Source organism: Suricata suricatta, chromosome 9 (genome assembly GCF_006229205.1).
Source record: "Suricata suricatta isolate VVHF042 chromosome 9, meerkat_22Aug2017_6uvM2_HiC, whole genome shotgun sequence".
NCBI lineage: Eukaryota > Metazoa > Chordata > Mammalia > Carnivora > Herpestidae > Suricata > Suricata suricatta.
Window position 1 is genome coordinate 84,593,240 of NC_043708.1, and position 27,143 is coordinate 84,620,382.

The 27,143-nt window shown below is 43.9% G+C and overlaps 1 protein-coding gene across 2 annotated transcripts in view; it reads left to right on the forward strand.

The window, feature by feature from the left end:
- The first annotated feature begins 8,251 nt into the window (after window positions 1–8,251).
- Window positions 8,252–27,143, forward strand: part of SORD (sorbitol dehydrogenase) — a 32,970-nt gene continuing 14,078 nt past the window's right edge. The window contains exons 1-3 of one of the 2 annotated variants that reach the window (XM_029951982.1): window positions 8,252–8,460; window positions 22,355–22,388; window positions 24,761–24,925. In XM_029951982.1, coding sequence (XP_029807842.1) covers window positions 8,398–8,460; window positions 22,355–22,388; window positions 24,761–24,925 — 262 coding nt within the window. In that variant the 5' untranslated portion in view covers window positions 8,252–8,397. Of the gene's footprint in view, window positions 8,461–22,354; window positions 22,389–23,162; window positions 23,293–24,760; window positions 24,926–27,143 lie in introns of those variants that run through there. The other variant, XM_029951983.1, reaches the window with a different exon arrangement.

The following is a 27,143-nucleotide window of genomic DNA, read 5'->3' on the forward strand; positions in this document are numbered from 1 at the left end:
CCCTATTATGATTCCTCTTATTTTCAGTATTCTTTGCTAGTTCCTCTTTCCTTTTCCTGCTTCCTTGATGTTGAATGCTCAATGTTTAGACCTCAATTGAGTCTTTTTTCATTCTATACTTTCCCTATATAACCTCCTTCTCTTTTATTGCTTTAAATACAATCTATATACCAATGGTTTACAAATTTAATCTAGACTTTCCAAACTGAGACTTTCCCAGATCTTCATATCACTGGTTTATTTCTCCTGGATGTCTTATAGTCATCTCAAACTTATCCTATCCAAAATTACCTGCCTGATCTTTCCCCCAAATCTTCCTTCCTCCCTCAGGACTGCCCATATCAGATAATAGCCTTCATCCATCCAGTAATCATGTCAGAAATCTGAAAGTAAATCTTCCAATTACCTTCTCCTCAACTCCTATAAACTAATCCTTACTGAGGCCCTTACCTAGCTCCAAAATAAATCTTGGACCTACCTGCTTCACTCCATGTCCACTTCCAACATTTATCTCAGTCATCATCCATAGCTGCCACGTAGCGGCAACCTTTATTTAGTAGGTCCTCTTGCTTCTACTCTTCTGTGCCAGCAACATTGCCACCACTACCACAAGCACCTCTCTCCCCTGCATAGTTCTAGACTAAAATTCCTGCTCTCCTTCTTTTCCTAATCTTCCCTGAAATTTGTTAATGGCAGGTATGTTACCAGTTCCTTAGGAAAGCCCATTAATCATATTCATTGTATACAGATTTTAGTTTAACTCCCATTGGTAACCTTATTTCCAAGGTCTGCAAGAAACATCATGGTTTTCTTCCTTCCTTCCTTCCTTCCCTCCCTCCTTTCTTTCTTGTATTCTTTTTGTTTTGTTTTGTTATTCTTTCCTTTGTTGTAATTGAAGAATTGAATAGTTGATGACCAAATAGAGAAATAGGGCAATCAGAATTTTACAACTGTAAAGGCCCCATGGCACACTGATTTTTCTTGATAGTACATTGCATTATTGACACCTGAAGTAACCCAGCATTTGTGATAGGATAGATGCTGCCTGGACTAAAGTCTCCCTTTTTCTAGATATGCAATCCTGGAGGATATGCATTCTGTGATTTCATTTTAGAATTCTAAATAGATTTTCATGGCAGAAATTTATCAAACTTGTTATAGTTGTATTCCGTGGAGAGAGTGCCTCAAAGTGTTTGGGAAAGTTAGGCAGAGACCCAGAGAAGCTGTGCCAAGCAGGCCACCAGCAAAGGCAAAGCCAGCACTTTATCCCTATTCAGTAAAATGCCTAGAAAAGTCTTTTCCTCACCATTATGAATGCTAGTCTCTGTTAGGAAATTATGTAGAAATGTCACACCAAATTGTTTAAATACTATGATAACAACTTGCATTTTTACTTTAAAAATGTCAGTTTCTTAAAAATCTTTATCAACTCACTCTTTTATGTTATCTATAAAGGGCCTTAGTCTTAGAATATATTTCTAAATTTGTCTCCTGCCTTTCCAAATCTCTTTAACTCCAGGCAATAACCTTCAAGACAGTTTCGAAGTGTTATTGCTCATGAGAAAACAAATACCTGTCCAAAGTGTGGTCATTGTGTCATATTTTACTGACAGACCTCTGCCTTGGTTCTGGTGTTCTGTTAACTTAACTTAAAAGTCGGTAAGAGTCTACTTCAAATGGCTCTCAGCTATTAAGCCATTAGGGCCTTCTCCATTGTCAGCTTCACCCACTGGAGAGCCATGTTTGGGAGACTGTGAAGGACCTCCACAAGCCAAGAAGAGAAAGCTGAGTTTTAAGTTCAGCTTCATGAATGAAGTCCGGTAATCCCGAGTTAGTCTGTCTCTCCAAGCAGAGCTTGCTCAGAAGCTGCATGCAGAAGGTGCTGGAGGGACCCATCAAGTATAGCCTGGCTTTGTGGGATAGGTCTCAAAGCAATGAACATGACTCTACAAGTCCCCTGCAAAAATCCATCTTATTGCTTTGTCGCACCTTACCACCACCCCCCTGCCCTGACACATACTTCCATTTTTGTCATTATTGGAGTTCCAACAATCAGCTTGATCTACATTCATCATCAAATCTTTTTCTTTTCTTTTTTTTTTTTGAGCTCCTACACTGTCCAAAATTCTTTATCAGATTCTATTTTTTAAAATGAGGCCTTGGCTAGGATTCTGGAGAAAGAAACAATTGTTGAGGATGTACAGAAAAAGAACCTTTAGGCACAGTTGGTAAGAATACAAGTTGGTGTAGCCACTGTGATAAACGGTATGGAAGTTCCTCAAAAAATTAGAAACAGAATTATCATATGATCCAATAATTCCACTACTGGGTATTTATCCAAAGAAAACAAAGACATTAATTTGAGAAGATATACGGCCCCCCATGTTTATTGCAGCATTATTTACAACAGCTAAATTATGGAAGCCACCCAAGTGTCCATCAACAGATGAATGGATAAAGAAGTGGTGTATATATACATATATACATATACATACACACACACACACTCAGCCATAAAGAAGAATGAGCTCTTGCCATTTGAAACAACATGGATAGATGTAGAGGGTATTACGCTAAGTGAAAGAAGTCAGTCAGAGAAAGACAAACACCAAATGATTTCACTCTTATGTGGACTTTAGGAAAAAAGACAAATAAAAAAGAGCAAGCAAAAAAACACTCTTAAATATAGTGAATAAACTAGTGGTTGCCAGAGGGGAGGTGGGTGAGGGAGGGGATGGGTGAAACAGGTGAAGGGGATTAAGAGTACATTTATTGTGATGAGCACTGAGAAATGTATAGAATTATTGAATTATTACATTGTACACCTGAAACTAATATAACAGTGTATGTTAATTATGCTTCAATTAAAAAAAACAATGAAATGCACTACACACCTATTAGAACATCTAAAATTTTTTAGCAGCTGACTACATCAACTGTTGGTGAGGATTTGGAAAAACTGGGACTCTCACTTCCAGTTGCACAGCTTCTGGGAGTTAATGTGGTGCAATCACTTTGGAAAGCAGTTTAGAAGTTCCTCAAAAGGCTAACCATAGAGTAACAATGACCTGATAACTTAGAAGAAATGAAAGCATAGGTCCACATCAAAACTTGTATATGAATGTCCATTGGAACCATATTTGTAATCGTAAAAAACTAGAAACAACCCAAATGTCCATCAATATGTACATGGATAAACACATTTTGGTACATCAGCAATAAAAAGGAATGAACTATTGATATATGCAACAGCTTGGATGACTCGCAAAACAACTGTGATATGTTGGGGTGCCCGGGTAGCGCAGGCTGGTGAGTGTCTGTCTTCAGCTCAGGTCATGATTCACAGTTTGTGAGCTGAAGCCCTGTGTTGGGCTTGCTGCTGTCAGCACAGAGCTCGCTTGGGATCCTCTGTCCCCCCCCACTGTCTGTACCCCTCACCTGCTTACTCGCTCATGCGTTTTCTCTCTCTCTCGAAAGTAAAGAAACATTAAGAAAATCAGGCTAGAAAAATACCCACTTTTTATACTATTTATATAAAACTCTATAAAATGTAAACTAATCTGTAGTTCAAAAAGAAGAGCAATGTTTGCTTTGGATGGAGAGAGGGCTTTTGAGGAGGATACATATGCTCATAATCTTGAATATGGTGGTGGCTTCATGATGTATACATATTTCAAAACTTATTGTAGTATATACTTTAAATATTGGCTGTTTACTGTATGTCAATTATACTTTAATAAACTGTTTAAAAATTTAAAAAATAAGAAAAAAGAAAAGTAAGACACTTAATAGGCTTTTATTTTTAAGTTAAAAATTCCTTAATTTTTTATTCCTGGTATTACTACCACAATTTACAGGGCAATATACCTGAGGTAATGAAAAGAAAAAAGACAAAGCTACAACAGATAAAAGACCTCAGGAATATACAGGTAATTGTCACTACAATGCATTGATAATAGCTGCACTCTGCAGACTGTGGCTATGACAGTCCTGAACAAGAAGGGCTTCCTGTTTTAAAAAACTGCAGTAACTTTTCTGACTATGCAGCATTGTTCCTTCTGTGGCAGATTTTTACAGTTCCTCTAATGCATTTGTGATGACTGTCACAAGGTAACCTGTCAGCTTCCCTGACAACTCCTCGCTCTCTTTCCTGCTAAGAACCCTAGCCCTTTTCTTCCGAACATTTTTAGAACCCTCTGCGACCATATCCACCGCTTCCACCACCAGATCCATAACCACCACCTTAGGGACACCCCGGAGCTTCTTCCACCGAAACTGCTCCCTTTCATAGGTCCACAGTTTGATTGCTATTGTCCACTATAATTTCCAAAATCATTATAGTTCCCACCACCACCATGGTTACCACTTCCGAAATTTCCTCCTTCATTGTAACCATCACATCCTCCACCACTGCCACCATATCCACCGCCTTTGTTTCCACATCCTGGTCACCACCATTGTAGCCTGCTCTACTACTATAAGCAGGACCACCACCATAGTTGCCATCATCACCTCCATAACTACCTCTGCGGCCACCACCTCCACCACCATAGCCTCCTCTTCCACCAAAGTTACTGTTATGCCCAAGATTTCATGATCATCCCCAAGAACCAGAGACCGCCAGGGAGACCGAATCACGCATGCAAAAGCAAAGGGCTTTATTACGGGTTTAGGCTCGCCGGACCTAAACTTGGGCTCACAGACTTTACTACGAGCGTGGTGGATCCAGGCTGAGAGCCCCGAACAAAGGCGGCGTAGGGCCTTTATGGGTTTGGGAAGGGGGAGTTACAGGATATTGTGACACAGGTATAATGACCCAATCATTATCACATAACATAGCAGTAACTTTAACCATACACACTGTCCAGAGTGTTCATTACTTTTGGCGGGACCCAATCACAACATTTAGAGTGTTAACCAATTACAGAGTGGACCCAGGACCCTCACGTAGGGTGTAACTCGCCTTAAGCAATAAGTGATTAGCTATAGCTTCTATCTCTAGGCCTGCCCTTAGAAATGTTAAGGGTGTTAGCTGGCCTTTTCTGATTGGGTGTTACTAGGGTGGTCCTTCCTGCCTTGGGCAATGTGAGCCCTTTCATTGTCTAATGATTCTGAGAGACTGACACTTAGGACTCCAAGGTCAGAGGGAAACTTGAAGCCTGTCATGGAGTCAGTTTGATTCAGACCTGCGTCCTTACATTACCACCACCACCTCTAAGGTTTCCTCTGTAAGGCTGAACCTAACAGATTCCATGACAGAGGTCCCCCTCTAAACTAGAAGATCTAAGGGTCAGTCTCTCTGGAACTATTAGGCAGTTACACATTGACTAGAGAAGAGACCACTTTGCAATATCCAATCAGGAAAGGCCAGCTACCTCTCCCCACATTCCTAAGGGTGAGACCTGCAGATGGGAACTTTAGATAGGACCCTGTTACCAAATGTTAAAGTTAACCCGATAGTCACCAAACAAGACCCTGAACTCGCTCTGTAATTGGTCAATTTCAAAGATACCCTAAATGTTGTGATTGGGTCCCACCCAAAGTAATGAATGCTCTGAACAATGTGTATGGCTAAAGTTGCTGCCAATACTGTTGTACCATTATGATTGGGTCACTGTACCTATGTCACAGTTTCCTGTAACTCCCCCTTCCTAAACCCCATAAAAACCCTACTCAGCCCTTGTTCTGGGCTCTCAGCACGGATCCACTGCGTTGGTGAAGGCTGTGAGACCGAACTTAGGTCCGGCGAGCCTAAACCGTAATAATAAATGCCCTTTGTTTTTACATGCGTGCCTCGGTCTCCCTGGTGGTTTCTGGTTTTGGGGTGATATTGAAATCTTGGGCATTACACCTCCACCACCCATAAAGTTGCCAGATCCACTTCCATGACCTCTTTGTGAACCAGCAGACTGCATTTCTTGTTTATTTAAAAAAATTTTTTTTTAACATTTATTCATTATTTTGAGGGAGAGAGAGATAGAGGGCAAGTGGGGGAAGGAGAGAGAGGGAGACACAGGATTTAAAGCAGGCTCCAGGCTCTGAGCTGTCAGCACAGAGCCCTACACAGGGCTCAAACCCACAAGCGGTGAGATCATGACCTGAGCCAAAGTCAGACGCTTAACCAACTAAGCCACCCAGACACCCCCTGCATTTCTTGTTTAGAAAGGGCCTTTTCCACTCCACAATTATGCTCATTAATAGTGTGGAATTTCTGAACAACAATTTTATCAACTACATTATGATTATCAATAGTTACAAAAGCAAACCCTCTCTTTTTTCTGTTCTGCCTGTCCTCCATAACTTCTATGGTTCCCATCTTGCCATGCAAGAATTGTATTCTTCTGTATCCTTTTTAATACCACCAACGCAAATTTTCTTCACAATTAGATGGGCACCAGGCTTTACAGAATCCTCTCTAGAAACAGCTATCTTTGGTTCTGTAAGGATGCAGTCTGAAACTGACTCCATGAGACAATAGAAGGGCACACAATGCCCAAGGCAAGAGGGACCACCTTAGTCATGCCTAATCAGGAAAGGCCAGCTAACACCTTTTAACATTTCTAAGGGCAGGCCTAAAGATGGAGGCTAAGACTAGTCATGCCCTACGTGAGGGTCTTGGGCCCACTCTGTAATTGGTCAATACTCTAAATGTTGTGATTGGGTCCCGCCAAAAGTAACAAATACTCTAGGCAATGTGAATGGTTAAACCTGCTGTCATAATAATGATTGGATCACTATACCTGTGTCACAATTTCCTGTGACTCCCCCTTCCCAAACTCATAAAAGGCCCTACCCCATCTTTGTTCGGGGCTCACTCCACGTGGATCCAGTGTGTTGGTGGAGTCTGTGAGTCCATGCTTATATAAGCCCGTAATAAAGCCCTTGGCTTTTGCATGCGTGATTCGGTCTCCCTGGCGGTCTCCGGTTTTTGGGGGCGATACTAAAATCTGGGTATAACAGTTCCACTACACACCCATCAACCTTGTGGGGTGGAGCACACATTGCTGCACCTGCCTCTTACACACAAGACCAAACTCTTGGAACGTTTTGTTCCACAATCTGTAAGCGTGCCCCATTTTTCAAAATGTTCTCAAACTGTCATCTGTAATTTCAAAGCTCAAACCACCAGTAAATAGTTTTCTCAACTGCTCATGGATTTCAACTGATCCATGCTTTGGATCATGGCCCTCTCCCCCCTCCCGCGGCAGCCTTGAATGGCTGGAGTCAGGCGGGGGCGACAGATCGGTGGTTTTACCCCCTTTTTGGGATCAGAGACTCGCTCGTTCCAACTCGAGTTCAATATGGGCTAGACTTTTTTTTTTTTAAGAAATGAGGCCTTACCCTCAGTGACCTTCCAGAGCATTTGGGGAAGGAATAATTACACGTGAAAGTATGGGCTGTGACACATCTGTGGAGTGTGCAGTGAGTGCCACAGAGTTACTTTCAAGGGATGGGTGCTGGGGAAAGTCCCCTGGAGGAGATAAAATGATCCAGTAGAAGGTCTGGGTGTGGGAAGAAGCTTGTAGGGCAAGAAATCCTGAGCGCTATTTTCAAAGGAGGGTAGGGCCTTAAGGAGAGTAGGGCCTTTAAGGACTTAGGCCTTGCCTGAGGGCAGCTCCCCTCTTGGAGTAAATTCTCACAGTTTCTGAAGACAGCCCAGAAGGAAGAATGCAGGCAGAGGTCCGGCTTCATTACAGGAAGCAGAGCCAGTTAAGTAGCCAGTTTATAGTTTCTTTACTTTGATGCATCGAGCCCATGGGATGGTACATCAATTCATTCATTCACTCTTATTTGTACAGGGGACTTTGCGGGGTTTTGGGGATACAGGGCCCACATGAAGGCTGCAGCAGTGCAGAGCCTGTTCCTTAAAGTGTAGACCGCGCCCTACCTGCAGCCTCAACGTTTCCAATGCTAATACAAATAGACCCCCGGGCCTCACCTCTAGTTAAGACACAGAATCTCCAGGGCTCAGGGCACAGAATCTGCTCTACATTGCAGAACCCCCTTCTTCTGCAGCTCAAGTCTGAGGAGATTGGTCTGGTGGCGGTTGCCTCTGCAGGTTACTTTCAGGACAGCAATGTTCCCTTGGACGACTGCAGACGACTGGGGAGGACCCGCGTCGCCTCTCCTCAGCCCCCTTCCCGGCTCCCTCCTCTGGCTCCTTCTTAGGCTCCCCTCCCCCAGCGCCCCGAGGTACGCCTGAGGGAAGCAGGAAGGCCCCGCCCCCACGCTAGCCCCGCCCAGGTTGTCAGTGACGAGAAGCCCCGCCCCGGCCCGGCGTGCGCCTTTTCTGACCACCGGGGCCTCCCAGACCTTACCCCCAACCCTCTCAGAGCTGTCACCAGACCTACACGCGTTCTGCAGACTGCAGCCTTGACCGAGGAGGGAGACAGCGACATGGCGGCTGCCGAGCCCGAGAACCTCTCCCTGGTGGTGCACGGACCCGGAGACCTGCGCCTGGTAAAACGGGAAGGGGAGTGGGAAGCCTAGCCGGATGCTGCCCCATCGGCCTCAGAACTCAGCCCAGCAGCTGTCCCAGCTCGGCAGTTCCAGCGCTACTCTGGTCCTGCACCCCTGTGCCCTGACCGCCCAGATCAGAACTGGTTACCATGTTGGGGGGAGGGGTTGGCTGGTTTGTAAGGTGCTAAGAGGAAGGTTCTTGTCATGTGCCTCCCGGAACTCAGCCCCGTGGCCGGCACGTGGCCAGAGCCCCAGAAGGTTGCAAACTGATTGAAGCCTTCTCCCTCCTTTGCCAGCTGCAGATTCAGTCTTGGCTCTTCTTATTGCACTTTTCCAAAGAGGTACCAGGAGGCTGCCTGATGTAGGACATGCTCAGAATTTCTCTGGGCATACAGTGCAGGGCAGAAAGGAGGGCCAGAGGGACATTGAAAAGCTGTGGAACTGCTGTTTAATCTGTCTTGCCTGGGGCTGATTACATCTCCTTTGCAGGATTATTATGATCACAAGAGTACCCAGCACTAACTAGGTACTCAGAAAGTGCCAGTTTCGGTCCCTTTTCCTATAGCACAGGTTTCCATCTCCAGGACTCATGGTGTTCCTATGCCTATACCAGACTTCTGGAGCTGAATAGTGTCTATGTCTCTGAAGATTCTTTTCTTCTCACCTGCCTTAGTCCCCATTTGGTTCACTTTCCAGCCATTTTCCTCTCTGATCCGGCTCCCATGTTTAAGAGTGTTATGTGTATATCTCCTCTGCACTGCACCTCCACTCCCTGGCTCATGGGGCCAAAGTTCAGGGAGCTGCAGCGTCAGCCCCGTGGTCATGCCAGGGATCCCTTGACAAAGTCCATCTCAGGTGGGCCTGGGATGGCAGTGGTGCCAACCATCTCTACTGCTCCCTGGCTCCTCCTTCCTCAAAGAGAGTATGTACCAGGGTCTAGATGGGAGAGACTCAGGAGATTATCCAGATTAACAGTTCTTGGCTACTTATGAATCTGTGGTCTCTCTCCCCACCAAATACAGAGGGAATGAGTTTAGAGTTCAGAGATTTTATAGACTTCCTTTATATCCCTCCATTGACCCTCTTGAGGTTTGTAGACACTAGACCAAGAACTCCTAGAGGTTTGTGGACTCTAGACCAAGAACTCCTTCCCTGAGCCAATTCTCCCATTTTCTCAGTTGAAGAAAAGTGCCATTCCTGGGATGCCTAGGGGGCTCAGTTGGTTAAGCCTTCAACTTTGGCTCAGGTCATGATCTCTTGTCCATGAGTTCGAGCCCTGTGTCGGGCTATGCTGACAACTCAGAGCTGGGAAACTGCTTTGGACTCTGTCTTCCTCTCTCTCTGCCCCTTCCCGCTTGTGCTCTGCCTCTCTCTCAAAATTAAATATAAACATTAAAAAAAAAAAAGCCTGTCCCCAGGATGATAGGCTTGCCCAGGTGAGGAGAGCTCAGAAGTTGAGTCCCATTCCAGTGCTTTCTCCACTCACTGTGGAGTCTCACCTAAGGTCCTGAATTAAAGTGACACTATTAGTGTTTATTGCCACAACACCAGATGAAGTTAATAGTAAGACAGTGTGAGGGCTTTGATGGAAGCTGCACCAGAGAGTAAAGACCTCACAGGGAGGGGTCTTTAACCTAGGGAAAGGGTCCCAGAGGAGATAGATGCTACTTGACCTGGTTCTTGAAGGATGAGTAGGAGTTATTCAGGCAAATAAATGTACCAGCAAGTGTAAAGATATGGGAAGTACAAGATTACAGGTTCTGTTTACTGGGCCTGCAAACAGTTGCTGTACTGAATGGAGAGTGGTTAAGCTGCACTGGTGGACAGGACCTGCCTCTCCATCTGCTCAGGGCCTGCTTTACTTCCTGGGCCTAATAAGTAGCAGAGCTAGAATTGCAACCCCAGGATCAGCTTTGCCCTAACTCTTTTTTTTTTTTTTCATGCATGCAAAAGCAAAGGGCTTTATTATTACTGGCTTCTAAGCTCGGGCTCACAGACTTCACTTCACCAAGGCAGTGGATCCATGCGGGGAGCCTTGCCTTAACTCTTAAACTCAGCCTGTCCCACTGCTCATCCAGATGACCTTTTTCTGTCACGGCTGTCTAGAACAAAGCCTTGAAGATTGGAGGGAGTGGGAAGCACAAATTAAAATTTATTTTATAAAAAATAATAATTTGTTTTCATTAGGGATGACTGGTGGCTCAGGTGGTTGAGCATTCTACTTTTTTCCTTTAGATTTTTTAAAAAATTTTATTTATTTATTTTTGAGAGAGAGAGAGAGACTGAGACCAAGTGGGAGAGGGGCAGAGAGAAAGGGGGACAGAGCATCTGAAGCAGGCTCTGCACCTACAGCAAAGAGCCTGATGTGGCGCTTGAACCACTGTGAGGTCATGACCAGAGCTGAAGGCAGCCACTTACCCAACTGAGCCACCCAGGCGCCCCTCTTTAATTTTTTTTAATGTTTATTTTTGAGAGAAAGAGATGGCATGGGTGGGGGAGGGACACAGAGAGAGGGAGACACAGAATCTGAAGCAGGCTCCAGGCTCCAGGCTCCAGGCTGTCAGCATAGAGTCTGATATGGGGCTCAAACTCACATGACCTGAGCTGAAGTCGGACACTTAACCAAGGACACTTAACCGACTGAACCATCCAGGCGCCCCACATCTGACTTTTGATTTCAGCTCAGGTTAGGACCCCAGGGTGCTGGAATGGAGCCCCATATCGGGCTGTGTGCTGAGTGTGGATCCCGCTTGAGATTCTTTCTCTCCTGCCCCTCCTCCTATTCACATGTACTCTCTCCCTCTAATATTAAAAAAGAATCTTTTTTAATTTTTAAAAATTTTATTTTATCAGCTTTGCCTTAGAATCTACTCTTAATTTGGGATGAATTGGGGTGGGTATATCCTAAAAGCTCTAGAAAATGCATGATGGGCTAAAGAATGTGGCCTGTGGTTACACTAAAGTGGCTCAGGGTGGATTCATTAGAGCCTCAGGCTGTTTGAGAGTAGGAGATGGTGGATCATTTACTAGACAAAAGTAGATTAAACTGTTGAGGTCAGGTTTGAGTGTAAGATGCCTCTGGGACACAACTTCTAGGTGCTTTGAGAAATTACCTTGGTTGTAGGGATCTGGAGTGCAGGGTAGATTTCTTGGGCTGGAGATGTAAGTTCCAGAGTCATTTGTGTCTCTACTGGGCAGGACTTCACCTCTCCCCATCCCCCTCATGAGGCATTTGGAAATGGGGGGAGAGTTTGTCACAGTAACCGAATGGGCAGACTTCATTGAGTTCATAGCACTTTCCTGCTGGGGGAATCAACTTGGCCGAGAAGTAGGGGAACCCAAAGTTCCCTCATCCTCAAATATAGCATCCTGCTCAACAAAATATTATTGCCTTGCCCAAAGTAGTGCTCTATTGGGAAATTGTAGATGAATGAACTTGCCTAGGCTGAGCAGGACATGTAGAAGGAGAAAGCAGAAAATGGAGAACATTATCCTGAAGAGAGCCTCAGAGTCAGGGGAAGAGGCAGAAAGCTGTCAGCCGAGAAGAGTGACCAGGGATGTCTATGGTGCCTCAGATACCTGCCATGCAACACCCTCCTGGCCCCTTACCACTCCCTCCAGAGAAGGACCCCACCTTTCCATATACTATCTCTGCCTATCCACCCCCTTCTGTAGGGGGAATAGGTAAGTGGATTGGGACTAGGGGTTAGTACTGTTAGTAAATCAGAAAGCAACAAGGAGGAACAGTCCTGGGGCAGCTTTCAGAGGGAACACCAGAAACAAAATGAAATCCAAGATTTCCTGGGCAGGGCAGGCTGTGGCCATTTTGGCTGACCAGGGTCAGGATCCACTGATAGAAAGGGCTGTCTGGAGCTGTCTGGGGAAAGGCCCATTTCTGAAATCTGAAGCAGGATTTGGAAGGGTTCTGAAGCTGGAAACAAGGGCTCGACCCTTCCTAGGCCTGAGCTTCTGTGGGGGAAATGTAACCTGGGCCACTTCTGACTCCTGCCATCTTCCACCTGCTGACAAGGAAATGGAACACCTACCCTTTTTCCTGCTTATGGAGAAGACAGGATTCCCTTTTCTTCCTTGATGCTGTGGCTGCATCCTGTGGAAGGAAAAGTTAAATTCCTTGACTATTACGTAGCTAGTGATCACCTCAGCCACAGCAAGGAAGGGCCAAGGCAGCTTCAATGCTCCCTGACTTTGGGATTCAGGCCCCCACAGTGACTGGGCTCCAAGCATTTGTAAGTTGGGGGGTAATTCAGAGAGAGTATGTACACCTAAATACACACACACACACACACACACACACACACACACACACTGACTGGTGGTTTTCTTTTATAATGAGGAAAACAAAAATGTGAGGCAAAAAAAAAAGGAGCAAGGGGAGAGGCAGCCAAGCTGATGCATAAAGAGGCGAACAGTCTGTCAGCAAAAAGTGTCAGCTCACTGAGGTCCTCTTTAAAAGGAAACAGTAATAAGGTCACGATCCAGGTTGAGGCCCAGACTGGTGTTTAGTGCCAACTCTGTTGTTTATAGTTGTGGGACTCCCCAAATTACTTTCTGCTTCAGTTTCCCATCTATATAATGGGGATAACATTAGTTCTCATCTCGGGTGTATGAGGACTAGATGATGTCAGGGAGCAAGAATTCTTCCCCTCAAAGGTCCTAGCTGGACCTAGAATCAAATTGACACAAGACATTCCCTTTGAAATCCAATTTATTTACTTTTTACATTTATTTACTTTTGAGAGACAGACGGAGCATGAACAGGGGAGGGACAGAGAGAGAGGGAGATATAGAATCTGAAGCAGGCGCCAGGCTCTGAGCTAGTGGTCAGCACAGAGCCCAATGCAGGGCTTGAACCCACGAACTGTGAGATCATGACCTGAGCTGAAGTCGGATGCTCAACTGACTGAGCCACCCAGGCGCCGCAAACAGGAGAAAATCAAATTTATAGCAGGTGTCCAGTGAATCCACACAGACATGGAAATTCCAAAGACAGGCAAAATGAGGCATATGTGTCATTCTTAACCAAGGAGAAAGGGGATAGGGGCTTGATTTCAAAGGGAATGAATGCAATTCACAGAAAAATGAAAAAGTAAATGTTGGGTAAACAAATGTTTGCCCTGCCCTGTAGATGGATTACTCAGATAAAATTTATCTCTGGTAATAGATAGCCCTTAATCTGTAAAGACCCTCTAATTTATTTATTTTTTTAATGTTAATTTTCCAGAGAGCTTGAGTGGGGGAGGGACAGCGAGGGGGGACAGGATCCAAAGTGGGCTCCTCGCTGACAGCAGAGAGCCTGATGTGGGGTTCAAACCCACAAACCCTGAGATCATGATCTGAGCCGAAGTCTGATGCTCAACCGACTGAGTCACCCAGGTGCCCCAAGACTCTCCAATTTAGATTGCTCTTCGTGTGTCCCATCTTGGGGCAGCCTGCCCTTGACCATTACAATGGAATGGTGCCTGTAAAATGTGGGCCCAGGCAATAATCTTATATTCGTCTGTACTTAACCAGTCTAATTACTTTGTGTCTCCCTGGTCAGTCTTGATAAATCCAGAAGTTGCTTTTGATTGGGAAATGGATTCTCTCTGAGTTACTAGTTCATGAAGAGGGGATGTAAAACAGTCAAATTAGTTTTTTCCACAGAAGCTGTTTTTGGTGATGGGGAAGAGGGAGGCTTTTTTTTTTTTTTTTTAATGCTCTAGGTTTCACTTGAAAGGTAAGGGAAACAAAGAGAACATGTTGAGTGCCTACTATATTCCAGACATGCGCTGGGTGCTTTGTTGTAGTGCTTCAAAAACTATCCCAAATGAAGCACCAATTTGTATTTTTAGCCATGAACCGATATGCTTGTATTGCTGCGTTTTGATGTTGCAGCAATGTCAAAATGCTCCTATCAGTTTCTGTATGTGTTGTGTCACGTAGTAGTCCATAGTTCGCGTTGCATCAGGAGTTCACTGTGTGTCCACTTTGTTTGCCTTACTCCCGACAGCTCTGCCAGATTTCAGGCACTAGCATCTGGCCAGGGAGAATGGAAGAACCCAGACCCTGTGTCTAGGAAGCTGAACAGTGGGTTTAGGATGGGTTATAGTCAGATTTTTGTTTTATCATGTAGGGGATGAAAAGTGATTTTTCTCCCTGTGCTTCTACGTTATTGGCCGAGATTCCTTGTAATAAAAGACAGATTTATAAAAATGTATCTTTAAGTTTATGTATTCATTTTGAGAGCGAGAGAGAGAATGGGGGAGGGGGAGAGAGAGGTTAGACTGGATCCAAAGCAGGCTCTGCTGAGAGCAGAGTCTGATGCAGGGCTCAAACTCACAAACCACGAGATCATGACCTGAAGCAAAGTCGATGAGATGCTACCTGACTGAGTCACCCAGGTGCCCCTAAAAGACAGATTGACAAGAGAAAGGTACACAAGTTTAATAAAGTGCACCTCCTATATACAAGGGAGATACCAGGAAGACTGAATAATTTCCTGAAATATCCCAAGCCACCATCTTAAGTACCATTTCCAGCTAGAGACCAAAGGTCTTCTTAGAATGAGGGAAACCAGTTATGGAAGATTTTCAAGAAAAAACACAATAAACAAGGATAAGGTGGTTATACAAATTTGAATCTGTGCCTTCTTCCTTGATAAGAGTTTCTAGAGATTTAGTCATCCTCTTCTGGGAACAGAGGGAGACACCCTTACAAGTGGAGATTTTTTCCTTGTAAATGTAAATCTTGTAAACCATAACTTAAGTAGTTTACAGAGCTTTTCATAGGTCTGCTCTTTGTTAAAAATAATCAGCCTAAAATAATTCTTATGCCAAAGAGATCAATTTTGGGATGACAAATTTTTGCCTGGAGGAAAGAACAAGTTAAAGGGAAAATAGTCCTTTTAGAACGATGAGTTGATGTTTAATTATAAAGGGCAGAGGAAATGTACCAACATGAAGCTTAATTAAACATTTATCAGGCCCCATGAAGCTTTTTCTTAAGTTTTTGCACTTTGAGGAAATGTGTTATGCCCTAGGTCAAAAGAATTGATTTGAATCTGTATTTATTTGTTTATTTATTTATGTATTCATAGAGGCAGGGCAGATGGAGAGGGAGAGAGACTCTTTAGCAGACTCCATGGTGTAAGATTTAATGGGTGGAGGCAGAGACGAGAGGAAAGAAGGAGACCAAGTTATGAAGCCAAGAAGGTCTTTATTGGGATCTGCAATTCCCAGGCGAGGTTTCCTGACTCCGGGAGTGGAGAGTCAGGGAAGTCGCCTCTGGTATAGGAGGGGCGAGGTATTTTATGGGTGGAAGACTTCCGGTCTGGTCCTGGGAGGGCAGACCACCAAATAAGGGCACTTTAGGGACTTTGCGGGATGGGATAGGTTGCCTCCTCTGTCAGGGTGGTGGGAAGCTGGGGCTCCATGATTGGCTGTTTTCAAAACAGCGTGGAACATGCCAGGTCTGCAGGTGAGGGGTCGGGGTCGTAGGTGCACGGTGTTTTTCCAACCCACAGCAAAATGGCCGCTCAGTCGCCATGCCAAGGTGACTCCCAAGGTGACTCTTACACATGGAATCCCAACTCGGGACTCCATCTCACACTGTGAAATCATGAGCCAAAATTGGGAGTCTACTGCTTAACTGACCCTGGTGCCCCTGTAATAATTATTTTTTTTAAAGTAAAGTAATTCTATATCTGTAATATAACACATGAAAATATCCCTTCCTTGCATATGTACTTTACTGTTAAGATTTGTAGGCAAAGACAAGGATTATTTAACGTGGGGGGCATCAACACTGACACCTCAGGTGGTCCTGAGCAGTGTCTTTTTTCCCTGTTTATTTTTGCCATCAGCTGACAGAACTAGCTGCATTTATCCACTCAAATTAAAGGGCCCTGATAGGCTTCAAGTATCAGCTGGATTAAACTGGGAGTTTATGCTGAGGAAATGCTGGCTCCTTAACCCTTTAACACCTGAACTAGATTTATCAGTCAGAGGCACTGAAAAATACAGTCTAAAACTCCTTCTGAAAAAGGGAAAATAGGGTAGTGGCAAATAGCCCAAAGAAATACCACTTCCCTTTATTTTAGTAAAGTGTGTTTCAACAGTAAAACAAGACCCAAACCCAGGTAAACAACAGGAAATTAAATCCAGCAAATCTGGTCATCTCTGCCAATTCTGCCAACCGCTATGGAAGGACGGTGCCTTATGTCTGCAGGAGGTCCAGAGGCACAAAGCTAACATCTTCCCCTAGAAGTGGCAGAAGCAGTCAACAATACCACACATAGGATCACAACATTTTATGTAATAAGTCCTAGTACTACTAAGAGGTAAAAGTAGCCCTATTCTGAAGGGAAAAGCTAGAATGATGAGTATGGGGGGAGATTTATCTTTCAGAATTGCATGACAGAAATTAAGAAGGAGAAATACATACTCACGCACAGTGCTGACATCCACTTAATAGATTTTTCACTGTTTTTAGTATTAAAGCTGGCGGTTCTCTCAAAATCATATTGACACACTAAGAACGCTAATTACCGGAGGAAATATGTTCAGATTTTGCAAAGAGATATGTAGCTCAATTTTAGTTTTTATTATTTTTTAATGTTTATTCTTGGAGAAATATATTCCATTTCCTGGGGTGCCTGAGTGGCTAAATCAGTTAAGCATTCAACTTTGGCTCAGGTCACGATCTCATGCTTCATGGGTTTGAGCCCTGCTTTGGGCTCTGTGCTGACAGCTCTGAGCCTGGACCCTGCTTCAGTTTCTCTGTCTCTCTTTCTGTCTGTTCCCCGCCCCACTTGCACTCTTTCTCTGTCTCTCTTTCAAAAGTAAATAAACATTAAAAAAATTTTTTTAATTCCATTTCCTAGACCTGAACATAGCATTTAATCAATGTCACTAATATACTAGAGCATACAGCAAAGCTCAAGAGGCTTCATTTTTTGCTTAAAGAACCATCTGATAGGTTCATGCACAGTTATGTTCAAACATTTTAATTAGGAGGAAATAACTTATTTAAAGTTTATTTATTTATCACAGCTGAGAATTAAATAGTCCTTTAGCCATCCTGTATGGATACAATATCCTAGGTGCTAGAGAAGCTAGAAGGAATGGAAGTGGGCAACTTCCCAGCCTGGTGAGGACAAGGAAGGCTTTTATAGGAGACGATTGTTTCATTGCGCTTGTGTCTCTATCCCTGACCCAGTGCCGGTTCCAGGAGTACAGCCTCCCCTGGATGTCCCCAGACACTGCAGTTCCAACACAGCTAAGCCTACATGTCCCTGAGTTCCCATAGGAATTAGGAAATCATTTCAGATATCTCCCTTCTCCTCACTTCCCCTCTTCTGTGGAATCTTGAAGGAAAAGGACCAGCTAGTGGCGGAAATGGTCCCAGTGAGGTGAGTGAGCACAAGGGTGTGCTGGGAATTGTAGAGGCTTGCAGAGTACATGGTGGCGGGGACATAGAGTGTTTAGGATTTTACAAGGCCACTGGGCACTTTAAGTCGATTTGCATTTTAGAAAGAGTGTTAGCAGTGGAAGACTGGTTGGAGCCCTGAGGGCTTGGGCCAGAGAGTGGGTCAGTGGACTTTGGGAGAGTGTTCGACCCTTCTACTTTGACCCCGAGTTTGCCAGGTCTCACGTGGCTAGAACAAAGCCTTTTTTTTTTTTTTTTTTTAGTCAACGTTTATTTATTTTTGAGAGAGAGAGAGACAGACAGAGCGCAAGCAGGGGAGGGGTGTACAGGGGGAGGAGATACAATCCGAAGCAGGCTCAAGGCCCTGAGCTGGCAGCACAGAGCTGGGCACGGGACTCAAACCCACGAACCATGAGAGCATGCCCTGAGCTGAAGTTGGACACTCCTAGAACAAAGCCTTTTATGACAAAATGGCCAATTAGGAAATCTTTGGATTTTCCTCCCACACTCAAAACACGCTCAAGGGAGGAGGAAAATTGAGGAGGGATGGAAGCAGAAATAAGGTCTCCTGCTCTGCTCTTCCTAAGTGTAAGGGCAGCCAGGCCATAGGTTGTCAGGGAAACCTGGCAGGTGGGGGTGGGAGGCGAAGGTGGGCTTTGAGGACCTGGGGTGAGGCCGGCCTCTAAGCCCTCAGTCTAAGGCAGGGAGGTTGACCTAATACGCTTTTCCACAACTGGTAGAATCAGGCTTAAAACACGGCTGGAATCCTATTACACTTTCTCCTAAATTCCACTTTTTTAAGAAGCAGTCCAATTCTCTTAATATTGATGTGACAACAAGGGAAATAACAACTTCTCCCTAAAACAAATAAGTACCCTTTTCAAAAGGGAAATGACAAGGCTGTCTAGAGCTGGTTCAACCATACTGTGAATTAATTATAGAAAAAATAACTTTGATTCTATTTCTTTTGTAATAAGACCTAACTTATTTACTGTGAGTTCGGCATTCTATTTTCTGATTATCCTCGTTATACAGAGGAAGAAATTGAAGGCACAAAGAGGTTATGTAACTGCCCCGAGGTCATGCAGCTTGGTGGGGGGGAGCCTGGATTTGTACATGGACTTGCTGTTCCAGAGTCTGAGTGCTGCACCCCTGCGTCATGCAGGTCAGCTGCTGGAGGGAGAAGGCGTCTTATCTTCCCTTGAGTTCTCCTCATATTGAGGCCATTGCTGCAACCCAAGCAAGATGTACTGAGGGCGGGAACTCAGATGTGCAGGTGGAAGTAGAGGATAAGGGGCCAGGAGGATACGTTTAGGAGAGAAATATTTCGGCTAACTTGAGAAAGTATATTTAGGATATGCAAGATAGCATTTAAGATACAAGAGACACCTGGGAGGATTCCATATTCCCACAGAGTTCTTCCTGAAGTACTTACTTCCATGACTTATTCCATTCCAGGAGGTGGGGGGAGACCTGGAGGGTATGTCTGTGACGCATTTCTGACTTGTGAAAAATGCCAGAAAACGGACACAACTACGGGAAAGAAGTTAATTCCTCCATATCCCTTTGTTTACTGTCACTCACAGAAAGTAAGCAATCCTGTTCAGGAAAGTTTGAATATGTGTGATAACAAAACTTTGGGGGGATGCAAAGGCTATAGGGGTAAAGGGGAAAGCTGGGGATATCAGACAGGCTAAGAAATGGGTGAACAAAAGAATATCCTCACCGAAATCTGAAACAGAAAAAGGAGATTAAGTAAACAGAGGACTGCGGCCAACAACATACCAAGGAACCACAAACGAAAAGCAAGGGTTTTTTTGGTGACCCTACTGTGATAACTTTCTACAACATGAGCTCCTGTAGCCATGCTTAGGCTGACATTTACAGACTTAAGGGCTGATCTTAACACGGTCTTGTGCTTCTGTGGCATGGTCTCCTGCAGAGAGGGGAGTCAGGAGCCAAGATGAGTTGTAAGAGTGGTTAGAGTCAACAAGAAAGAGAAGGGGTAAAAGTTGGTTTGCAAGGAGAGGTATTTAAGTTCTCCGCAAAGTGTGCTGTTACCAAGGAAAAACCAGCTGTCAGCACAGCGCCCTCTAGTGTCTCTGAAAGTCATTGCAGCTCTGCGCGTGGGACAGCCAAATTTGGTCCGCTCTGTTACCTCCAGCAAACGTTTACAGTGGTAATCTACAGTGACTCAGGGCCCGCTGTTGGCTTTGATCTTCTTACCCCTCTCCACCCTTAAATGGGTATTCAAGGCTGGCCTGGATGGAGGTAAGGATATGAAGACTTATGCTGTGGATTTATCACTTGTTGCTTCAGAACTTGGCAAATAGTGCCTTTCCGGGGGAGAGTGGGGTGCTGTTCCATGTTTGAAATAAAGACCTTAGTCTTTTTAGTTTCAATTAAACTGCAGTTTAAAACCTCACCTACTATAAGAGAAACAGAACTTTATGTGGCAATCCCTGATGAATAATGTCAGAGTTGGGACTAGTAACTCTGAGCGGTTTTGGTGACAGCCAGCTATCCTGAGTTGCCCAGTTTTAGATGGAGTCCCTCTCCCCACCCTCCCTCCTTCCTTTCACAGCTATCAAGAGATGAAGAGATGAAAAACTGCCTTGAGCACACAAGGCTCCCCACATCAAGCTGCTTTGGATGTAGTTCCACCGATTTTATCATAGTGCTTCCAGGGACACATCGCTGTGAGGAGGAAGTGAGGTGATGCAGGTGCAGCACTTAGCACAGGACTTGGTAGGAAAAAAATTGGTCAATGTTAGCTAATCAGCATTACCATTGTCTCTTTGGACTTCGTTCTACTGGGAATGAGGGGTTCAAATTAGCATCAAGCTACTTCAACAGAGGGACTGGTAATCTGAGTTGAGTGAGAACCACAGACCTTAGGGTCTGTTATGGAGAGTGGTTACATAACAAGAACAAGCCCCTCCCCCCTCCCCCCATGTTTGAGGCTGTGCACTGTACCTGGTGGCTAAAGAGATTGAAGTCTCTGGCATCAAGGTTATTTTGTTAGCAAACTAGCCTGGGTGTCATTTATTGCTACCCTATTAAAGCATCGCGGGGAGTCTTTGTGAAGGGGACGAGCGTTGAGCAGTGCCCAGAGCACTGTGCATGGGGCGCAGTCCCAACATTCTCATCATCTATCTGGCTGTTTCATGCATCACCTGGGAGGAGAAAAGGCATATTCTACCCCTGGGGTGCAGTGTGCGATGCAGAGAGGCAGTTGGGGAATCAGGTTTAATCCTGGTTTATCTACTCTGTGGTGGTATGGCTTTGACCAAGTTATTTAACTTCTCAGCCTCAGGTTTCTTTCTCATCTGCAAACTGTGGGCCATGTGCCATGATGTGTGTGAAGCCAGAATGTTGTCTGGCACATAGTTGATACAGTGAACATTTTATATTCCTTTCTCTTCTTGGCTACCTTCAAAGAATTCATAAAATGAACACTTGGATTTAGCCACTCACTGTCCTTCTTGTCACCAGGAATTTCCTAGCTAGTTGGCAATGGGAGGAAAAGTTGGTTAATGTTAATAATAATAATAATAATAATAATAATAATAATAATAGTAATAGTAAATAGTTGTGAATGCCAGAATAGCTCAGATTGCTTTTTTTTTTTTTTTTTTTGAGAGAGAGAGAGAGAAAGACTGCAAGTGAGCAAGGGGCAGAAAGAGGGGGAGGGAGAGAGAAGCATGACTCCAACTCATGAACCATGAGACCATGACCTGAGCTGGTCAAATGTTCAACCAACTGAGCCACCCAGATGCCCTAGATTGCTTGTTGAACCTGGAGAGTAGTCAAAATGCAGGTCCTGTGTGTTCCCAAAAGGCCTCTGACAGTCCACATGCGAGGTTTCAGAAGAGAGGACCACGCAATGGTCTGTGTGCTGATGTGAAGGGAAGAGTGGCAGCACACACTTTTCTCTGACCTGCCTAGAAATCAAAGCCCTCATATGCAACTACCGAATACCCTGTCCTTGCCCTGTAAATTTGCGAGACAAACAAATCTATATCTTAAGAATGCTTTTTGAGGAGGGCAGGATCTGATATGGAAGGCATCCAAACATCCTTTCTGCCTGCAGGAGCATGTAGCATACTTTTATTAGTCTGGGGCAAATTGCACCCATGGGTGGGGTGAGGTCAGCAATTAGAGTCTGCACTGTCTAGTGTTTCCACTCAGACATCCGCCCAGCAACAGTGTGGTCTGAACCTGTGTTAATTCCTAGGAGAAATATTTGAATGAAACTCCACATTAATTAATTAGTTGAGGGGCACCTGGGTGGCCAGTTAAGCATCCAACTCTCAATTTCAGTTCAGGTCTTAATCTCAGGGTCATGAGTTCAAGCCCCATGTTGGGCTCTGTGCTAAGCATGATGCCTACTTTTAAAAAATTGAAAATGTTCATAAGGGAAAGTTATTGTGCATACTAAATGATTTTTCTATTTTATTTCCTTTAGGAAAACCATCCGATCCCTGAACCAGGCCCAAATGGTAGGTCCTTGGGATACTCAACTTACATGTCATGTCATTGTTTATTATTTACCCTGGAGACACCTGTGCATTGCTCCCTTACCCCCCTTTTCCTACTGTTTATTACTTTGCCTCCAACTAAAAACTGTGCTATAAACCTAGTTTGTTATTCACCATGACTGGATAGGTTCAACTTGACTCCTACATGAAATAAAAACAATGGTAGACCCAGAAGAGTTATATCAGACTGCTGAGTTTTTAACATTAAATGTCTTCAGTTTCTGAACAAAAAGGCAGAGTTGTTCCTTGTTTGACCTAACGTTAGAGGTAGGTGACTCTCTCTATATCAGCTGCCATTCATTCGGGTGGCCAAATCCTGTCCTAACCCTAAACCTTACCCAAGTTTTGAAAATGAAGAAATCCACAGAACTTAATCTCTTAGTTAGAAAAGAGAGTGCACTGGAGGAAGGCTAGGATATTCTGTCCAGTGAGGATGGGACAGGCTACATGGAGTGTTAGTTACCCCACAGTCCTAATCAACCAAGCACAGATAGTGGCTGAGTGCTCTGGGGTAGGGTTCCTGCCACCTTTGTTCCAGACTTCTGGCTTGTCACTGGTCGAGCCTGTGAGGCCCAGCTGACATGCACATTTTCTTGAATGTGTCTGTACCTGGGAAAGTTATGCCACCCTGTTGGCTTTCCAATCCCTCCTGTCCCTGTGCAGGACGCTGCAGTGAGGCTGAGAGTAAGGGAGGGGCTGTCTATAGACACCAACACCCAACACCTGCCCCACCAGGTCCTCTTTGTGTCATCGATGAGTTGGGGACGTGCCTCCTCACCTCACCTTTCCCCAGAACTGTAGCTTCCGTGTGCACATCAGATTGAAAGCAACTTTCCTGGAATCTCAAGAGCTTTGCTACTCAAAGGTCAGCTGTGTTGTTGATTTATAGTGATAAGAATATAGACAATAGCTGTTTCTATCAGTGTTTAGCACATAATGTATATTTAGGGCTTACGTGTTTTCACCAAGATATGGTGTTCAGAGACATGAAAGAGGCACCTCACTGTGTCCTGAAACGTTATATGGATTCCAGAAGCAGCCAAACGAGGGCTCTCTTGGACTCAAAGGACCCTGGTACTGTTTCTCTCCTTGACAGAACATTCTGCTTTTGCTTTTTTGTCTTTTACTGCCCTTAATTGGAAGGGGAAATAATAGCAAATTTCAGCTAGCGTTTCTAGCAAGTTAAATTTAATTTTTTATTATTAATTGGTAGAGAGGAAACTCAGATCATTTTCTCTACCTTTGATCTCAGTATTCACCCTGCCATTTCTTACTCTGTCAACAAAGCCAAGGGCAGGGAAGGTGGTACAGAACCGCACCTGTGGATCACCCATGATTTGTGGCAAGGGCAGCCTGTGAGACACTTGTATGCATAGCAGAGCTTTAGGTCTCTTTGTCTTTCTAAGGCAGAGCTTTTTCTCAGGGAGATACTTGCAACCTGCTCACATTAGTCAGACTGGGCCAGTAATCCTTTCACACTTGTTTTTGCAGAGGGGGCCAGTAGCATTATTATTTTCAACTTGGAAAACTGACAACAACAATACCAACAAATCTCACTTGATTCAAATCTGTGAAGGGGAAATACCAGCTGAAATCTTTGGGTGGTTTAAATTAAATCTGCACTTTTAAACTGAACAACAGGCATGCAGAATGCAGCCAGATAGCTTACAAAGTGTCGCTAAGCCTAGATTTTGCCAGCCTTTTTCTTAGGAATTGATAAGATTCAGCCATAGCATATTAATAGTCTAGAAACCGTATAGGTATATTATATATACATATATATGAAGAGAGGCCTGGAAGTGATTTATTTTGAGGATTTGGCTCATGTGATTGTGAGGACTGGCAAATCTGAAATTTGTAGAGTTGACCAGCAGGCTGGAAAATCAGGTCAAAGTTGATGCTTCAGTCTTAGGGAACTCCTTCTTCAAGAAATCTCAATCTTTTCTCCTAGGGCCCTCAATTGATTGGACGAGGCCCACCCACATTATGCAGAGTTATCTGCTTTACTTTTTACAATTAACTTATTGAGTCAGTAGACTCCATAGCCTCACCACAGCGTCTACCGTTTGACCAAACAACTGGGCACCATAGCCTAGCTAAGCTGACACATAGCGTTAACCCTCAAATGCAGTTACTTTGCTCTGTGGAAGCTTTCTTGGTTTGCAAGCCTTCATTGGTGTTGCTGTTTAGGTTGCTTTTTCTCTGTGGTCTAAATATTGTACCTGGCCTTTGAAACCAAACCCTCTTCCTGTCCAGAGGGGAAGCATGGTGATGCCTCTGGCTGCAGGGGGGATGGTTCCTTCCCTCACTTGTTTTCTCCTTCCTTTTATCAGAAGTGCTGCTGAGGATGCATTCCGTTGGAATCTGCGGCTCAGATGTCCACTACTGGCAGCATGGTCGAATTGGGGATTTTATTGTGAAAAAGCCAATGGTTCTGGGGCATGAAGCTTCAGGAACAGTCATAAAAGTGGGATCATTGGTAAAGCACCTAAAGCCAGGTCAGCAAAACCCTTCAACTCATTGATTGATTTATCTCTCAACATGAATAAATATTTGTGTGCACTTTCTTGGGGCCAGGGCCTCTGTTAAACCCTGGGATTACAACAGTGCATAAGAGTCTCAATTTCTACATAAGTGGATCATACCTTCCACAGAGGAAGACAGGCCTGGGATGCACATACTACAATTCCTTAAATACAATTGTGTTGAGGGCAACAGAGAAGAAGAGGGGTGTGATCAGGGTGTTCTAACCAGATCCCTGGCTCCTCGGAGGGAGGAACAATTATTCATTCCAACACCTGAAGGCAGCTAAGGAATAAGCCAGGTAAAGGGACGGGGGAAACATTCCAGGCATAGGAACCACAAACTATCTCCGTATGCTGAGAACCAGGGTCTTTGGTACAGTCACCGATCTTATTGGATGACTGGAAAACCGCCAATAATTTTCTAGATTTGCTTAATTCATTCTCTTGAAGGGAGGAATTCTCAGCTATTGACAGCCTGTGATGTTCCCCAATAAGTGAATTAAATTCAAGCTGTGTGATGCAGCCAATTGTTGGCTTTATTCTTCCTTTGCTGATGAGCCTGGAGACAACATCAGATTATTTGAGGGAAAGAGAAGGTTGGCAGGAGGTGCCATTTCTGTGTTGGTTATAAAGCTCTGTGAGCACAGTTACATGAATAGGAACCGTCTGGCCCTGAGGAAGCTAGACTTGTGTCTCATTTAGCAATGTTGTCAGGCTCTCCATTCATCGTGAGTGGAAGTTGAGAAAGTCCCTGAGGTTTTGTGGTGTTATCCCAAAGTGAAGATTCATAGTTTCCAACAGCCACTGAGTGGTTCTTACCTGTGGGACCAGATCCCTAAATACTAGTCATAATAAGGGGTGGGGGGGGCCTTTAAATTTCAGTTAAAATAAGTGCTGAGTGCAATCTACAAGGAATCCAACCTTGTGCTTTGAGGGATACAGAAAATAGAGAAGATATGATACTGGATACTTTCATTTAGTTGAGAAGACCAGACATCAGGACATAAATACCAATAATTAGAGAATAAGACCTTTGGGAGCTATAAGGTATGAAAAAGAATTGGCCCTAGCAGTTCAAAAAAAGGCCATTTGTGGTGGGCAGAGATGGTTAATGAAGGTTCATGGAGGAGATGGGTCTTGGGGCTGGATACTTAACAGTAATAGAAGATAGCTAATATTCATTGCTTTACTATTAGTCTCCATGTTAAATATTTGCAGTATAATTATGTATTTCATTACTGAAACAACTCTATGAGGTAGGCATTATTTTCTTCCTTAACAGATGAAGAAAGTAAAGTGTGGTGATTACGCAGAGTCACACACTAGTGAGTCTCAAGCTGGGATGCTTGCCTTGGTCTATATGACTCTAAAGCAAGTGCTCAGAACCACTGTCCTGCCCAGCATCTGGAGACCTGAGAATGGTCTTGTATTTGAGTTAGTGAAGGGGTCCAAAGCTAATATTCTAGTTAAGAGGAACACAGTAATAAAATCACAGAGATAAGCATAATAGATCTGGGTTGCTAATAATTCTGTGCTGCTAAGAGTAGAAGTTCTGTGTTGGGGAATTAGTGAAGATGATATAAATGCATAATCTGTATAAAAGTCCCTCTTTAAAAAGCACTGTACAGCTGTAAGTTGTTAATAAATTATTATATTATTATAATGTAATAATTAAAGACAAAACTGAGCAATATAAAACTCTACCTGATTATGGAGACTCTTGAATGCTAGACTGAAGAAGCTATCGTCAATGGTAGAACATAATTTGGAGAAAGCTCACTGGGCCGCAGGGAAAGTTGAGAGGGATAGAAGACACGTACAGGTTGGGGGAATACATTTGATGATTGCAGGGATTTCTGTGGATCCTTTTTTTTTTCTTTTAGAACACAGTTTTTATTTAAGTGTTTCATATGCTAATTTGGACTGAAAATTCTAATCATCTAGTCTAGAAAGAAGGAAATCATTCAGAGTAGTTCTTAACATTTGCTTATAAATTTAACATAAATCTTAAAGAACTAATAAATCTAAGGCATGGAAGAATTCTTAATTTAAATACAATCTGGCTATCTTATAATTTGAATTTTCTGTACAATAATACCAGCTCAAATAATTATAATAATGATAAATACAGTAAATAGTTAAATACTAGTTCTATTACTACTACTGTGTTCATCATTGCCATCACTATTTT